The sequence below is a fragment of the Salarias fasciatus genome, chromosome 1 (genome assembly GCF_902148845.1).
Source record: "Salarias fasciatus chromosome 1, fSalaFa1.1, whole genome shotgun sequence".
In the NCBI taxonomy this organism is placed as follows: domain Eukaryota; kingdom Metazoa; phylum Chordata; class Actinopteri; order Blenniiformes; family Blenniidae; genus Salarias; species Salarias fasciatus.
The window spans coordinates 32,621,798-32,639,333 of record NC_043745.1 but is presented as its reverse complement, the minus strand read 5'-3'; the positions used below and the strand labels follow the sequence as shown (position 1 = coordinate 32,639,333).

The 17,536-nt window shown below is 41.5% G+C and overlaps 1 protein-coding gene across 9 annotated transcripts in view; it reads left to right on the top strand.

Moving 5' to 3' along the window:
• The window catches only part of LOC115392472 (serine/threonine-protein kinase BRSK2-like), a 151,771-nt gene that overhangs the window by 65,826 nt on the left and 68,409 nt on the right, over positions 1-17,536 (top strand). For all 9 annotated transcript variants that reach the window (XM_030097161.1, XM_030097133.1, XM_030097115.1 and 6 more), the window contains exon 2: positions 12,569-12,663. In XM_030097161.1, coding sequence (XP_029953021.1) covers positions 12,569-12,663 — 95 coding nt within the window. The remainder of the gene's footprint in view (positions 1-12,568; positions 12,664-17,536) is intronic.

Below are 17,536 nucleotides of genomic sequence, written 5' to 3'. Positions count from 1 at the left end.
TTAACGGCGCTCGGGTCTGCGTGTTGTGGCCGTCAGGTTGTATTTCCAAGGAAAAATCTGGTTTTCTAATCAGTTTGTTGTGGACAGGTAATAACCAGGAAGACTCCGGGTTTTTATGCTCCGCTGTCCCTCCTGCACTCTGATTTATGAGTTTGTGTGCATGAGATTTTTTGATGTATTTGTGTTATGTGCCACAGTGTTATTGTGGTTTATGGGGCTGCGTTCCATACGTCCCCTTGGAGACGGCGGTGTTGATCTGAGACTCGGTGAAATGAGTTGGATGCAGAGGAACCAGATGAATGACTCAGCAGCTTCTTCCAGTTTCTTCTCCATCTTCTGTTCCCACTTCATCCAAACTTGATCCAGTCCCAGTGGGGACGGGGTGAAGGACAGCGTACCCCGGACACACCTGCACCAGATACACCAGATCTGAGATACAGGCTCCATTCACACAATGTTTAATGCATCAGTTTTACATTTTTGTTTGAACAAAAGTCGTATTTACACCATAACTGCTGACTCACAGTTTAAACCTGAGAAGTGCAGACACATGACACATACAGTATAAGATATTCTTTACAGGAAATAGATTTTTATGCCCATTATTGGCTGCAGTGTGATGCAAGATATTGGAAATCAGAACGTGGTTACAGTTAATTTTTCAAAAATATTAAAGTTACTTTAAAAATGCAAGGCTAGTTTATGTGTCGCAAAATTCGCACCTCGCCCGATTCAGTGCTTGACAGCCGCACAAAAATATAAGAGGACCTATAAATTCAATCAAAAGAACATAAACACAATCAATACTTAAATACATTAAAAGCAAAATATTTGCTTTTCTCTTCTCAGCTTCAGTCAGTCGGAGGAAAATGTTCTATGATGTGGATTTTATTGCTCTTCTGAAAAAAGTGGATTCATAAATCTAATTGTGGGCCCAGTAAGCAGGGATGAGAGCCCTTCTGTTTTCACCAACAATAAAAGTTTATGCTGAAAGGATTATGAGCTGATTTAAACATGAAACTTAAAATTCTTGATGCTAAGTTTATGGCGACGCTGGTTAAATGTTCCAGTTCTGTTTTGCTGTTATCTGCTCGGCGTCATCATCCTGGTGCGGCGGTGCGTTCCCTCCTGATGTGATGTTTTTCAGGCGTGCTGAACTCCTGGTTTCAGTCGCAGCCTCAGCCTCTGCAGTCCTCCACTGCGGGGAAGTCAAAACTGGAAATGTTTGTGCTGACAGACTCAGCTACGCTTCTATTTATGGCTCAATTAGCTGGAAGTTTCCTGCGTCTTCTTCCGATTCTTTTTTTGGTTTTCTGCCTCCTTCCTTCCCCCTTCAAGTCTTTCCCACAAAACCAGCTGCGCGGCGCTCATAATCAGTCATGTGGAAGGAGGAAGAGAGAGAGGAGGAAGGATTTTCTGTTGCATGCGGCGTTCAGGATTCGGCGCCCGCAGTGACGCGTTGGACCGGCCTCTTGACTCCTGGCCTCACTCGCCGGGTTTCTGTGCAGCCGCTGAGTGTGTGGGCGTCCGGCTGTGGCCCGCAGGTTCGGCGGCCCCGAGCGCCGCGTGATTGAAAAGAATTCTGTGTGCCAAAACACAGAGCCGACAAAGAAAAGAAAATATCCCCCAGCACTGGCTGCCTCATGAGCTGATCATGTTTTGACTTTACTCAATCGACGGAGTCAAAACTGGGTGGATTCACTCCGCCGGCTTCAGTTTTGCTCGCAGCGCTTTGGATTTCAGAGTCGACGGCGTTCCTGGTTTAGTTTAACGTCTTCATCCTCCTAACATCACAATTCTCTGAAGTGCGGTTCAACAGAAAGTGAGATCATGTTTCAGCGCCGTGTTCAGACAGTAAGATCTTAAAATATTCTTGCATCGGAAAAAAAAAAAGAAAAAAAAAAAAAGAAGCCTCAGTCTGCCCAAACCCACAAGTTCGCCCCCATCCCGGGTCTTAACTCTTCTAAATGTAGCAGCTCAATCATTAACTTCCACATCATGCCTCCGAAGGAGGTGTTCGAGAAAGTACATGACACTTTGAGACCGCTTCGGCAGTCCCAGGGCGCTTTACATAATCAATCACATCCTCCAGTCCACACACACACACACACACACACACACACACACACACACTACTCTCAGTCTGTTTTGGAGGAACTTGGGTTTTCTCGTAGAGACCGTCTCTTGCAGCTGACCCACACGGACCGCTCGATGCTCGGAGCCGGACCAGATCTTTATTCACACATCCAACGACCCAGTGGGCCGTTTAGAGCTCATCGAGGTTGTCTCCCTCTAAGTATCGCTCCCTGATTCCTTCAGTAAAACAGCAGAATGAGAAGTTCACAAGCTAACTACTGGAACCAAACCTGCCCGTCGGCGACAGCTCTCCTGTCTACTCTGGTTAAGGTCACTTTAATTGGCGGCGTGTCAAGCCTGTTTCAGTCCACATGCATCCCGATTTAACCTCAGGTGGACCAGAGCGGTGAAATGATCGCAGAATAATCAATCAATAAAATCTTTGTGCAAAATAGATGAGATCATTTTGCGTATTTTAGTCTTTTGAAATACGTATTTTGCAAATATTATCATGAAGCTGACGGTCTGTAATAGATGGTGCAGGTCTAGTTTGTACACGAACACTTATGTCACATTATTCTCTCAGTGCGATGTGTTTGGTTTCTGTGGCCCTCTCTCTCTCTCTCTCTCTCTCTCTCTCTCTCTCTCTCTCTCTCTCTCTCTGTCTCTGTCTAAAACACCTCCGACATTTTAACCCGGCTTTGATTGTTGTTTGTTTAAACTCCCAGCGGCAGCGGCCGGCTCCATCTCGAGGGGTTCCTGCCAGACAACTCATATCGAGCGACTCCTTAAAGGTTTCCCAGGTGGTGATATTTCTGCGTCCACGCAGCCCAGCAGGCCGCTCGCTCTGCCGCTCTGAGAGGAAACGTTTCACCGCTGCAGACAGTCGCTGCTGCTGCGGTTTTCGACACGTCTCCCCTGTTTTCTCCACACTGGTGTCACATCACAGCAGAAAGTTTCTGCCTTCGTCCGGGAGTTTCCTGGAAACTTCCCGGCTGCTGTTCCCATCTGTATCAATATTTGAAAGCAAACGGAGCTCACATGTCATTCCGGAGAAACTGCAGGATGAAACATGTAAAGCAGCACCTGTCTGCTTCAAAATACCAGCCTCCCAAATGTGAAGGATCCTTTTTATTCCTTCTTTTCTTTACTCCTGCTGGGCCCCAGAAATATTCCTTCCTCCTCAGCTCGAGATGTGTCCAGGAAGAGAACAAAACGACTGCGTGTTCCCAATGAGCCGCTCGTCATGCGGAGTTTACCGCAGCTGGATTTTCCTCAGCCCAGTCAGTTCCTGCCCCAGTTTGTTGTTTATCTGTTGATTTGTGTCAAATTCCTGTCAAAAACACAACTTTAGTTTCTTTTCATATAGAAATTCCACCTTTTCTTCTTTCTGGGAGGTGAATCGAAAATCTGATGACTCGGCTGTCACTTCACTGTGTTTCATCATGTATTGTTGAATTTCTGGGCCGCGTCCCGCCATCGTGGTGCCTGCGCACCTTCGCAGAGTACCCTGGAAATCATGCGTCACTCTGAACCTTTGCAGCTTTTTGAGCTTGCACTTTCCCTCGAGTGCTCTGATTTCCTTCCACAACCCAAATACATGCAGATTAAGTAATGCAGCGAGCAATTTTATTTATGAAGCACTTTGAATGAACCACAGTGGACTGAAGTGGAGAGCGGAGACTTGATTTTGGCCAGCTGTCTCAAACAGAAAACCTGGACTTTACAGTTATCTTGATCTTGGTGTCAAGTTTTAGGTCTGAATCCATCCAACTGTGCCAAAAAACCCAGATCTACAGGGGGGCTCCCAGTGGTGCCACCAAAAAAAACCATCACTTCTGTTTTTCTCATTAAAGTGTGAAAGGTTCAGAGCCGTCCAGGCGTTCACTGAAAAGGAAACTGAATTACGCCTGCTGTAAAAGAGTTCATCTGTACGTCTTACAATTACGTGATCCATTACTTCAGACCACCTGGGAACCACAGAGGTCTTCCGTTATTTGGCACCTAATCAGATTTTTGGGTCGTAGATTTGATTTTGTTCATTTTCACCTGCACTGCTGAGTTCTCGGGTTTGAACGGTTGGGTTGGAAGACAGAATGTAAAAATATCTGGCGTGTGGAGCTGGAAAGGCGTGAGTGTAACAGGCCTCTGCAGCTCTTCCTCGTACGCGCTGCTGTCTTCAAGGCTCATTAGGTGCTGCAGGATACGCCCCATGAATCTCCCAGGCAGTTAGACACGGGTGGAGGTTTTTTTTTTTTTTATTATTTTTTACTTTTAATCTTTTTATTTCTTGAAAATAGTGATTTTTTTTTTTTTTTTTAATGCAGATCTGGAAGTTAGGTGTCATAAAACATTAAGGGCAGCCGATGAGAGACCTCTGGAAAATAAACAGTCTCGAGACAAATCTATCAGATAAGACCATCAACACGTTCAATAAAGTTCACTGGAGGCCATTTCAGCAGGATCTAATCCATCACTTTGAAACTTGAAGAAGTGTTTGCCTTATGTTTTTTTTTTTAGTTTTTCGCCGTTCCTGCTCTCTGGTGAGTGCCTTCCAGCTGGCTGTGGTGGGGGTGTGGTGTGTGGTAACTCCTTCAATCTGCTCAGGGAACTGTTGTGTTTGTGGTCAGTGCTTCCACATAATTCTCAGCTGGCGTTTTGGCTCCTTTTAGGTTTCAAGAGAACAAAACTCGCATGAGCCAAATGTCCGACAGACTCAAATGAGGTGGGAAAAAATCTATTAGAGGCTTTTAGTCATCTTTGGTTCTAATGTTTAAAACCAACAGTAACAATCAAGTCAGTGGAAACAGAAGCGTGGGACTTGGTTTGCTGTGCGGTTTGTAAGAAACCCCTGCTAAATACTGTAGTACCCATGAGCCTTGTTGGATGTTGCCATGGAGACGACGTCATCCAAATGCTGAAATCCGACTTAGTGAATATTCAGAGCACCCCAGCTTCTTAATCAGAAACAAACACAGAGCCAAAGCTGCTTAATTTACCAAAATTTCCTGTTTTTGGATTCATCCCGCGGGCCTCTCAGAGCAGGAAAAGTTTGCCGCTCCTTGATTGGCTGCCTCTTAACCCAATGCTCTCTGGGACTGGCTGTTGACTCACATCGTAAACCAATTATGTGCACGGTCTTCGATTTGCTTGGCATTTCTTCCTCTTTTTGTGTGTTCTTAGCAGGTGGTAAATGCAGAATTTATTCAGTAAAGAAGCCTAATTAGCACATTGGGAGTCATTTCTACCTTGAGCCCTGAAGCACAAAGAGAAAAGGGTTTGATGGGAAAGGAGTCTGGGACCCGCGGCCGAGTCCCCGCTGCACAAGCCTCAGTGTGCCGAGTTCAAGAGTCGTATTGATCCGATTCAGTGGAGAGGAGCGGACTGATTGAGAGTGGAGAAATCAATGGCACGGAGTTGTTGAGTCAGTCGTGGCTTCCAGTAGTCCTGCATTGATTTAGTTTCTCCTCTGAAGGACTTCCTGTGATTTTTAATTTCATTTTGCTTTTAGTGAGTCCACCGGCCTGTCATATTTTATAATAATGTAATAATTATACTTCCATACTTCTATACTTTGTATTACATAAGACTCACTAATTGTAAAGCACAATAAAGCAAACAGAGAGCCGCAAAAACTTTCATAAATATACAAGCATTATGAAGATGGCAACGAAATTCATCTTATCACTCAAATAACCTACTAAGTCCATCGATTGTGGGGTGTGAATCCCATGTAACATTTTAAAATCATGTTTATTTTTACTTATTTTAAACACGAAACCTCATCAAGAGAGACCTGTAAAACTTCTAAAACCAGTGTAGGTCTGGTCTTAGAAAAGTTTACACAAACAAGCTGAAACTTGATTTTTCATTCACACATGATCGTCTACTAAGATTCATTCAGTGTGTTTGTTCGAAGGAATATCGGCATGTGTGGATGACAGAGTTTAATGTAGCAACAGATTCAAGTTCAACACCTGAAGGCTTTTTTTTTATCACATTTGAAATTAATGTCTTTATGATGAGAGGTTTTTTTCCTCGCAATGACTTTTATTGGCAGACTTTACTTAGAGATATTTTTGGTTTTTCAGTTTTTTGCAGGTTTCACAATCTTTTCTGAGGTTTATTCTGTTGCCTTTCTTTTCCCCACATCTTCCACTCTCCATGCCTTGTTTTATTTTCCCTCCATCTTTCCATGTTTCATAGTGTGCTTTTCGGGCCTTTGGGTTTTTGGGGTTTTTGGGGTTTTTGGAGGTTTTTTTGCACTTTCATCTTCAATTTTGTGGGTCAGGAAACCCCAAAGCCCCCGAGATTTGGCGTCTGCAACCGCAGAACTTCATGCCATGAATTTCACAGACGATCGTCATAACTCACACTTCTCTGTGGTTCCAGCTGACAGGTATTGATCTGCTGCTGCCTTGCCTTATGACACTTTGTTGTTGTGAGGGTGAAAGTGCTTTCACACCACGTGACAACAATCATGTAATTTTACTTCTCGACAATGTGTGTGAGATGACTCTCATGAAGTCGGTGTCAGACTGTGTGGGATCAGCTTGACGCTGTCAGACGGTGCGATCGTGGTGAGTCGTGGTGCTACGATGCGAACGAGGAGAGAGATGTCAACACGTCACCAGTCTTGGGTTGTTTCATTCATGTTTTTTTTTTCTTCATTAAAAAGGGATTGAACAACGTGGTGCAGGTTGGAGGTTTTGGCATTTTTGTAAAGTGCTCTGTGCAAACGTTTGGCCTCACTAGACAGTTCTGGAAGACGAGTCACGGGTGTGAAGGAAGCCTCTGTTCCCATCCTCAAGCTGAGGGCTGCTGGGTGCTCCATCCAGGGACTTGAACCCACAACTCTAATGTCTTCGAAGAGTTGCGTCGTGAATTTTAACGTCACAATCGTCACAAAGAGGCGTACCCTTTCATTCTTTAGTTTTCTCTGTTTGTTTCAGAGTCATTTAAATCCTGATGAAAAGTATTCAAATTAAAAATATCGGATATTTCTACAGGAATCTTGTAAGTAAGAAGATATGTGTTTTTAACATGTTCATTTTTTTGTCACAGCAGCATTTAGATCCAGGGTTATTCAGTGTGTTTTACAAAGCATACAGCTTTGCATGAAGATGGTAAAGAAAATAAATACTTAAAAACAAAGCAGATTAAATAGAAAGGAGGGGAATAAATGAAGGAAAAGTTTCTGTAAATCCTGAAAGCCCTGAGTGAGTCAGAAGACTTCAGACGTTCAGCAATGTTGCGCGTCACCTTCTTTGCTTCTGACTGTGAGAACAATGAGAAAAGTGATCTCTGAGGACCTGAGTGGTCGCAACGTTTCATATTGTACATCTATACCTGAGATATATTTCTTCCCAAGACCTTTCAAAGCTTTATTGCTTCATATTAATTGCTTGAGCTGAAAAAAGAAAAGAAAACCTTACAGAGGAGCAGGAAGAGAAAATAAACTCCACACAGAAAGAAAGAGAAGTTCATCTAAAACACCCAGGTTCAGACTTCAATAAAATAAATCTACTTTAAGATTTTATTATTTTGATTTTCTGTGTGTTGTTGTAGGTTTGCATGTGCAAAAATGGTTTGAAACGGCAAAGTATGTTTTCAACGGTTGCTCGCCAGGAGCTGAGTCTTGATGTGAAAATGTCAGATTATCACTTAGTTTGAAGCTGTGATGAAGGTAATAACGGAGAAGCGGCGTGAAAAATGTCAAACATTAGAGGCTTTTATGGTTTTCATGCTTCTCGTGTTCAGAAACATGAAGCTTTCAGAGGAGACAGGCAGGCTCACATGCAGGTGTCAGAGGAGTAATTATGAGGGAAAAGAAAAAACTGAGCAGAAAATTATGAGCGCAGAAATGTGTTTTCAGTGGAGATAAGTCACCGGCATCGCCCCCGACGGACCCCAGGAGCTGTAACATACACCTTAAATACCTTTCTCCTATCTCCGAGGTGTGCTTTGTGAAAACATTACTGCTCTATAATCTGTGTGTAACGTGGCCTCGGCGGTGCGATTTACAGAGGCCGCTCATCACATATTGCTTTTGATGATATTTTTCTTGTCTTTGTGGAAACATTTTTTTTTTTTCATCTTGAGACAAAGTCGCGGATTCCTTCTGGAATAAGCTCAATTTTCTGAACGTCTTTGTGATCACATTAAGGGTGTGAGATGCTACAGAAACATTAGAGTATTGAGTTAATGTGTTTCATTATACTGTGTCAAATATTGATTTTTATTCCTATTTTTACATATTTAATGTTTTTTGGGAGATGGAGTTGTGGCACAAGACATGTCATTGAACCTTGAACCTCTAGAAAGCAAGGCTGACGTCTGGCTCTGTCACTCCATCGTCATGACTTTTTCTTAACGTAATATGCACGGCCAATAAACAAGTTAAAGTCCGGAAAATACAAAGGGAAAGACGTCAGGGTGCATGAATAACACGCAGGAGCTTAATTATCGTTACGTGTGCAGCGGTTGCACAGCCTGAGCTTTCAGGTTTCAAAGTAAGACTGTTTACTGGCGCCTGTACGTGATTCCATTTATTCCCGATAGTTCCGGCATAAACAACCAGATGAACAACCTTTTATTGTAAAAATAATCAATATATAGCGAGTCAAGCTTTCACCAAAATTTGATGTGAGACAAACATGAGTGAGTTTAGATTTCAGTCTGGATGCTTCACAGGTGACAGCTCTGGTTTACTTCGATTTTGAAATTTTTTGTTTATTTTTTTTGTTTGTTTTGCTGTTGAAGTAGCTTCAGTCACCAACATATTGTTTTCTCCTCCAGGATTAAAAATGATTGAAATGATACATGGACCACTGATGTCCTTACAGCATTTCACACCCTGCATGAATGTGTGTGTGTGTGTGTGTGTGTGTGTGTGTGTGTGTGTGTGTGTGTGTGTGTGTGTGTGTGTGTGTGTGTGTGTGTGTGTGCGTGTGTGTCATTTGTTATGAAGAATTTCTTTAAAAAAACTAAACCAAAAAAATACTGTACACTGAATAAAATAACTTTCATTCCAGTAAACCAGGCTTGTTTGACACAGGGTCTGCATGAAGTGGGCTGATGTTCACTATCAAGGAAATAGATCAGTGTTTCAGCTTGTGTTCGTTTGCAGGTGATCAGTTAAGAAGCACTGCAGCAGATTAGAGGAAAATAGAGAAAGAAACATGGTCATGGTTGCAGCCAACACATAAAATATCTTACATAACTATGAAACTTTTGCTCTCGCGCTCCCCCTACTGGTCTCCTGTAAAAGCTCACTGTCATAAACGTTCTCCGCATCACCCCCCTGCCCCAGCGTGCAGAGAGCGTCCCGTTTCCTTTTTTTCCGCTTGTCGGACAAAGTTTTTTCTGCCTTTTTGGTCCTGCCATCCGTGAGCACCTAAGAGTGGCATTGCTAATGCTAGCGAGGATTTCATGTTTGTTTTACACACTTCTGTACTTGTACTCCCGTATGAGTGCCGTAAAACAGGTTTGTTCTCTCGAGATGTAGTCGGGTCGGATCCTCTGAAAGTTGCAAGCGCTGTTTTCAGGACACAGACCCCGGGGGGAGTGGAGGGACCGGCGAATCACCACGCCAAGTCTTTGTTTACCCCCACAGGGATTCTGAAAAACATTTATAGAGGTGAAAAAGTTGCATAGTTCTGCTTTAAAGTCGTGGAGAACCAGCTAAGGAAATGTGTTCGACCACAATGAGCAGATTTTTCTGCTGATCTGCACTTCACTGTCAAGCTCATTAAAAATAGACTCAATCATAAACAATGCAAACATTTTCAGAGATTGTTGTAAATCACTTTTTGTGCATTATTCTATGTGCCTAATCTCTTCCTAGTGTTTATCTACATCTGGAAGACAGACTTGGTGTTCTGAAAATAGAAATGCAAACGGGCTAAATCTGCTGTGAATGTGAATGTCCCAGTGTTCCAGATGGAATAATAGAAGAGCACCGTATTGATCTTTTTACAGTAAGCTGTTCGGTTTCTGCAGCACATAAACACTCCTCACAGTCAATCACACTCAGAAATGAACGACTAATACAGAAATAAAGGTTTGTTTGATAGATAAGTAAAGAAAAAAAGAAGAAAAAGAAGAAGTTCATTACTCTATACAATCACATGTAGAGGCAGCTGGTAAAGCTCAGTCAAGTCTGATTGTGGCTGGTGGGAAAGACTTCCTGCTGCGTCGTGTCCTGCTCCTACTTTTATAAGTGCAAACCTTCAGTGGACGGCTGAAGCTGTTGCTCAGGCGTCAGCAGCTGCTTTATCGCTGGAACAGCTGATACCAGGAAAATGTATCCTGAAATCTGGAGCTAAAAGACGCAAAATATGTTCGAATAGCTTCAGACTTGAGGTTTGTTCACGTCTGTAAATTGCTCCTTTCTCCTTCAGGACAAGGGGAAGAGCGGCTTTTGGTTCAGATGATTATTTAGAAGGCGGCAACAATAGATCAGCCTCTGAAAGTAGTGTGTCGCACAGTGTTTACTTTTTAAGCTGCAGGCACTTTCGTCTCTTTTCTATTATGTCCCGCTCAGCGTCCTCCCCCGTCTCCCAGGATCATCCTCGGCGCTCCCCTCCTGTTCCTCCTCCACGCCGCCTCTCACTGAAACCTGTAAGCCTGAATGTGTACATGCAGAGCAGCCTTTATGGGGCTTTCTAAGCCCTGAGTTACGGCGAGCCAGTTGTAGCCGTCCTCGAGCGTCTCTGACAACAAGATCAATAATACCGGGCCGATGTCGCCCTGGATGCCATTTCACTTCTAACTGGTGACATAAAAGAGCCCCCAGGCTGCCATATTGGTCCAGACACCCCCGCTGCTCACGGCCCGACTTGTTTCAATGCGAGCGCCCCGCTGGGAAATCACCTTTCAAAACGCGAGACGCTCATCTCCGCTGAAATATATATGCAGCGTGAGGTAATGAAGAGGTGCATATGCGCAGTGGCATTTCCCACCGCAGCCCGCAGACCTTCAGTACAAAGTAAGATACACTCCCCGGTGTCAGAGCTTTGATAGAGATGAATGGAGTCATTGTGGCTGTAATAAGATGAAGGCATCGCGTGTTGACATTTTCCGTTACAACGCGAGAGTCGCATCCGGCGAGCTCTCAGAAGTACACAATGAAAAAGGGACTTGGGAGTTGGAGAATATGAAATCAGCCACATTTTTTATCCGCCTGCTCCATCAGTCAACACAGCTGAGAGTTTCCAGTGAGGAGGAGTGGAACCGGCTGGATGCTGTCTGCACCGTTCAGTGAACATGCTGCCGTTCAGCTTTGTTTCACAACACCGGAGCCCTTATGGACTCATCCGCTTTATCGCATTTAAACTATTTTCATTCAAGTTTATCTCTGTTTCTGTGCGTGACATTCAGGATTCATGCAGATCTTCTGTCAAGCTTTAATGGATAACAACTCAAGCTTTGCTGCAGTTTGAATACACTCCTGCTCGCTGGAGGAAGAGTGTGTTCAACTCAGTCCTCTTGACCGAAACACAAATTCAGCGCTGATGTTCATTAGCAGCCAATGACAGCTGAAAACTCGAGAAGTCGTGTCTGATTGCAGTTTGAATGAACCTGTGGTTTTTTCCACTCTGAAAAGTATGTGATTTATATTTATGGTGTAAAACTGTGCAACAGCCTGCATGGTGATATTTTAAGTACAGTGAAGACAAGCAGTAATTCATACTTACAGGTAATTTTAATATGAAAAACTCATGTTTCTTTGCATTTTTAATTAAAATTAAATTATTTCTGATTATAGGCGAATAAAATCAGTATTGATCATCATTATCAGTTGAAAAGTGGCCTTATTATAATGTTGACTTTAATCAATGTGACCTTTTCCAGGCTTCATCCGAGGCTGTGATAGCTGCTTTATCGATGAATGTGTTGAGATTGCGGGGTGTGAATGAATTCTGCCAGTGAGTGTGAAACTGTAAAAGAGTAGAGTCTATAATGTCTGTAATATCCTTGTGTACATCTATTGTAAAATGAAAAAACATCATGTAATGATTCAGAGTCTCTTCCCTTATGGAGCGAAATTCAGCTTAAAACTCAGCGAAATGTTTAAAAGGCGGTTTTATTGTTTCCAAGGTCAAGAGAAAACTTCCATGTTCAGATAATGCAGCATGTGGTCGATGCGGAGGGACACGAGGCTTCATTCACGTCTCACCTTGAAAAGCTCAGATCTGTTTTATCTGCAGTCCTCCAGCTCCATGATATTTAAAGAGTCCAAATCTTCTTTTTTTCCTCTCTCTCTCTCTCTCGCTCGCCCAGCCGTGCTGAGCGTCCCTGAGGACGACTGGTTGTCTCAAATGTGATGCCATTAATTCAAGTCCACAGCTCTTTTGATACCTCCCTCCATCAGTTTGAGACTTTATTTTTATTTTTTTTTTGCATGGGAGCATTTTGAGAGTTTCCCCCTCGGCGTGACTCACACTGACTTTGAAGGAGTGACTCCATTTGGTGTTGTTTTGTGTTGCAGGTCTTGTGAAGCTGGGCGTCCACTGTGTCACGTGTCAGAAAGTCGCCATAAAGATTGTGAACAGAGAAAAGCTCAGCGAGTCTGTCCTCATGAAGGTAAGACGGCTCTTTACTATGTTCTGTTCTATGTTACTGTAAGTTTAATTTTCCCTGAGGAGCTTGTTGAAACACAGGAAGCCCTGCCCAATGTGAATAAATCTTAGAAAGCATTTTTCTTTCAAATAATATTTTGGATGAAATGAATCATGCTTTGCTGACGCCCTCGGAGAAGGTGTTTCGTTACGTTGGAGCTGATCTTAGTGAACATGATGGACGCATCCAGCAGCAGCGGGCTCCACAGTGCAGATGCTCAGGGAGCCACAGCAGTAACCTGCCAGCAGCGGGATTCAAACCTCCAAACACCAGCTGGCCTCAGTGAGCTGATAGACTCCTGTCCCTGCTCTGCAGCAGTCATCTTCTCATATTGGATTATAGTGATACAGAATCGGAACACAGCCATGATCACAAAGTCACAAATGAGCCACAACATTAGATACACCTTGCTAACAGCATCTTAAACCCCAGTTCACCATCAGGACTGTTTTCCTTTGGTACCGTAGATTCCAACAAGGTGTTGAAAACATTCCTCTGAGACTTTGATCCATGTTGATGATCCGGCTTCCATATCCATGATAAGACTCTCGTCTCCCTCTACAATCCAAAAATGCTCTTTTGATGTCTCTTCTGGGCCCTTTAAGGAGGCTTTTGATTCCAGAGAACGGATGATCTCTGGATATTTTGTCTTTTTCTGATCTGTTTTTTTTTTTTTTTTTTTCCTGTAATCTGTGGAGATGTTTGAGCATCAAAACTCCAGTGAATAAGCAGTTTCTTAATCACTCAGACGGCCCATCTGGAACCAATAACAATACCTTCAAAGGCACTTAAATCAGCTTTCTCTATTGCTATCTGTAAAGACAACTACAGTGGTGTTGTAAAAATCAAACTGAAGTAAATGAGGAGAAGAAGGAGGATTTCACATTCGGGGAATGAGATGATAATGGTAATTTACACTGATTATTAAAGAGCAATAAGGACTAATTAGCTTTGAAAGTGAATGTAAGGTGATTTTATCAGAACTGAGGCTGAAAATGATTTATGTTTATTTACTTGTGGATAAATATAAAAAACACGAATAGAAAAATCTTCCAAAGTTAGATTTCCGAGCTTTATTCTCTTTCTGGGTTTTATTCCGTATCTTTTATTCAAAGCACAAACCTCCCGAGATAAATTTTTCTTATTTTCGAGGGAGTCCTTGACAAACAAGTTCTTAAAGGATAAAGCTGAAGGTGTTTGTTTGTGTTGTTTTTTATTGACTACAAATCCCATGAAAAGAGCAAAACAAATGTTTCGGTACGTCTCGCAATATTTTCTGATCCCTTCATGCAGCTTTCACCCCAAACTTTTCTTTTTCTTTCTTTTCTCTGAATGTTTGACTTTTTGGAAAAAAAAAAAAAAAAAAAAAAAAAAAAAAAATCTCCCGAACAACTGCTGGAATCTCAAAAAGGAGAAGATTGAAAGTCTGTTGAGGACTATTTTCAGCAGTGGATTAATCCACATTTGTTGCTCTAGTGGGTATTTAGGGCAACAGGATGGCAAATGTTGGACAGCCAAAATGGACCTCTGTGTGTCAAGTGAACATTTTCACATCTCACGATAATAATAATAATAATAATAATAATAATAATAATAATAATAATACTTATAATAATGATAATAATAATAATAATAATAATAATAATAATAATAATGCCATCAGAATAGTTTAACCTTTTGAACATTCAGTTCATATATGGATGTTGCAATATATACTGTCGACATTCAGTTGTCATACTTTGCATATCATGTGCTTTCCCTTTGATTTTCAATGTTCTTGTAAATGATGTGGCAGCTCTCTGTCCATCACGATCTTTATGAAATTCTGCAGTTATTCCTTTCATTTGAACAATGTTGCTGTACTCCTTGTACAGGCCTTGTGACGACATGAACTCGGATTCAGTTCATCACAGGACCGACACAGTAACACACTCATAACCACCAGTTAACCTCAAACACAAGATTATAGACTGTGTCAGTGAAGACCTTTGAATTCTGAGAATGAGCTATGGAAATCATAAATATATATATATATATATATATATATATATATATATATATATATATATATATATATATATATACATATATATATACATATATATATATATATATATATAAACAAAAAAAAAAAACAAAATGTTGTATAAACGTGTAATAAATATTTGAACAACGTATTCTCTCCCAGTTGCCACGAGTCAATCAGTTCATACGGCCTCAGGTAGGTTCTGCTCTTTAACTGTTGAGTTTTATTGGCACAAGTTTTGAAACAAAAAAGCAAAAATTAACAGATCAAGTCTCGAAGAATCGGCCTTATTGATCAACAGGTCAACTAAATCAAAAGCAACAGTAACGACTCGCATCGTGTCTTTGTGCAGCTCTTCGACTGTTTCGGAGTGAAACAGCGTTCATCATGGCATCCCTTCTTCATATTTCTCCTCATTTATTTAAAGCTCAGGAGCAGTTTGAGGGTTTCTTCCCTCAGATCCGCTGCTCTTTCCAGAGCTGTCATTTGTGTTCATTTTCCTCACCCAGCTGAGGAGGAAGCAGAGCGGAGTGTGCTGCAGGTTCCAATTTGAGCCGTCACCGTTTCACCCACACGAGCACAGTTCAGAGCAGCGGCAGGTGCTGCGACTCGCTCGGCGCGTCGCCCTCCTGCTCTTTGTCCTTCTTATTATTACTGTCACCGGTCCAGACGCCGCCCACGCCGTCAGCAAACAGGTGGACCGGGCCCAGTGAGTCACATGGACAGTACGACGCCCCCCAACGAGGTTGATTCATTTTCTCCTGTCGGAGGATTTCATGCTTTTTTGTTCCATCAGCGGCCATTTGTTCCATTTAACATGCAAGAACTAAAGGGTTGGTTAACCTAAATTACAAACAGCACTTCTATTATTGAAGCGGTGTTCAAAAGAAATTCACGCAGATTAGTTTCCGTCATTCACAGCAGTAAATACTGTCAAGGGTTTCATGTTAAGGTATCAAGAAAATGAAACGTTTTTTGTATTTAGACCCCATTAAACTTCAGCAAATAGTTATTATGACACTGAACAAAAAGCAACTAAGAATTCAACTTTAAAAAAAAAAAGCTTAATCTCTCAGTTCGGTGAGTAAAGTACTTTAGAATTAATCTGTTTTGGATTAACTTTCCTGCTGTTAAAATCAGAACCTTTCAACTTAACTCCATGACCATGGTTAATAATGTTCACATTTCTTGCTGAATTATCTAAACCAAACAAGAAGGACGAAGGGTGAGGGTCACATAATCCATGACTAGTTGGTGTTATGTAGTCAGATTACTGCTGCTCACCCCAGTCTGCACAGGACGCTTTGAAATTAAATATGAAACAATAAAACACTGCATAAAGTGGACAAATGCAGCTTTTTACAGATATGCTGAATGTCCTCTTTCTGTCATAAATTAATCTTACCCAAGAGATTCTTTTAAAGCTATAAATTGTCCAATTTATGTGTTGTTTTTTTTTTTTGGGTTGTTTTAAACTTCAAAACCTGATTTCGTGACATTTAAGTGACTCATAATGTTGGTTATTAAAACTGACTTTAAAAAGCAACATAAATAAGCCAGTCTGATTTCTTTCCAAAAAGCCATTGAGTTCAAATTCAAGGTCAAATTTTATCAGTGCAATGTATTTTATTTAGCACTTTATAAAGGTTGAGTTGTTTTGAATGTGGGTTTTCTTTTGCTTGATACACAGTCATTAAAATCTGATTGTATTTCCTCACGTGGCTGCATAATCATTTTCCTCGAGTCACTTTAATGATTCTTCAAACAACACAATACCATTTAAAGTAACTTCAGCTGAACAGATGTTTAAGCAGCACTAAAGCGTTCACATCAGCAGAGACTGGATGTTTTGTGCTCTCCGTTACAGCAACACCGACCGGCTGTCATCCAGACTCAGACTGAGACCCGTCACGCGGCGGCGGCGGCGGCCCTTCGTCTGCCGCATGGCCTCGTTTTTCAGCACCCTTGACATTTAGAAAGTTTGAGTCAGCGCTTGACTCCTGCTGGTGTTTTACCTTTTAGAACGGGTCTTTACCCCCCGGTGATGGTGTCGTGCCGCAGAGCTATCGCTGACGAGAAATTTCCACTGAAGGCAGGAGACTCTATATTATTATAAACAATTTGTTTCAATCAATTTTTCTTAATTTCTTTTGTATTTTATTTTTGCATTAAAAAGGACGGCACACAGTTTCATTTCCTTTGCAACAATGGAAATAAACATTCTATTCTGTTCTGTTGTATTTACCTACATTCAGTTTTGTGTGTTGGACTCACATAAAGATGTTTATGCATAACAGATGCAACAGTTAAGAGGAAATACACTTGATATCTGAAGCACCAAGAATCAATAGCATTCACTCTGGATACTTCTGATTTCATGATTACTTTATCTGTTGATTATCTAACCAGCATGTGTTGATAGAGTAAAAAAATCCCAGTAGTTTGGAGAATAAAATACACTTTTAAAGGCAGATTCGTGAGTTTAAACATGAAAAAATGCTTCAGAAATCTCTTTGGGAAAACTATTCATGAAAAGTATATTTTTAAGACTACACATTAGTTTTATGAAAAATGTGTCAATACACCAATTCCAGGAATGTCCTCTTATCAGTGATATTGATGCACATTTCCTTTTTATTTTATGGGAAATTAAATACAACATAAGTTTTTTAGTATTTATTTCAGAATCTCCATTTTAATATTTTACCTTCTTATATTCTACCTCTCTCTCTCTCTCTCTCTCTCTCTCTCTCTCTCTCTCTCTCTCTCTCTCTCTCTCAGACACACACACACCCACATATAGACGCATGG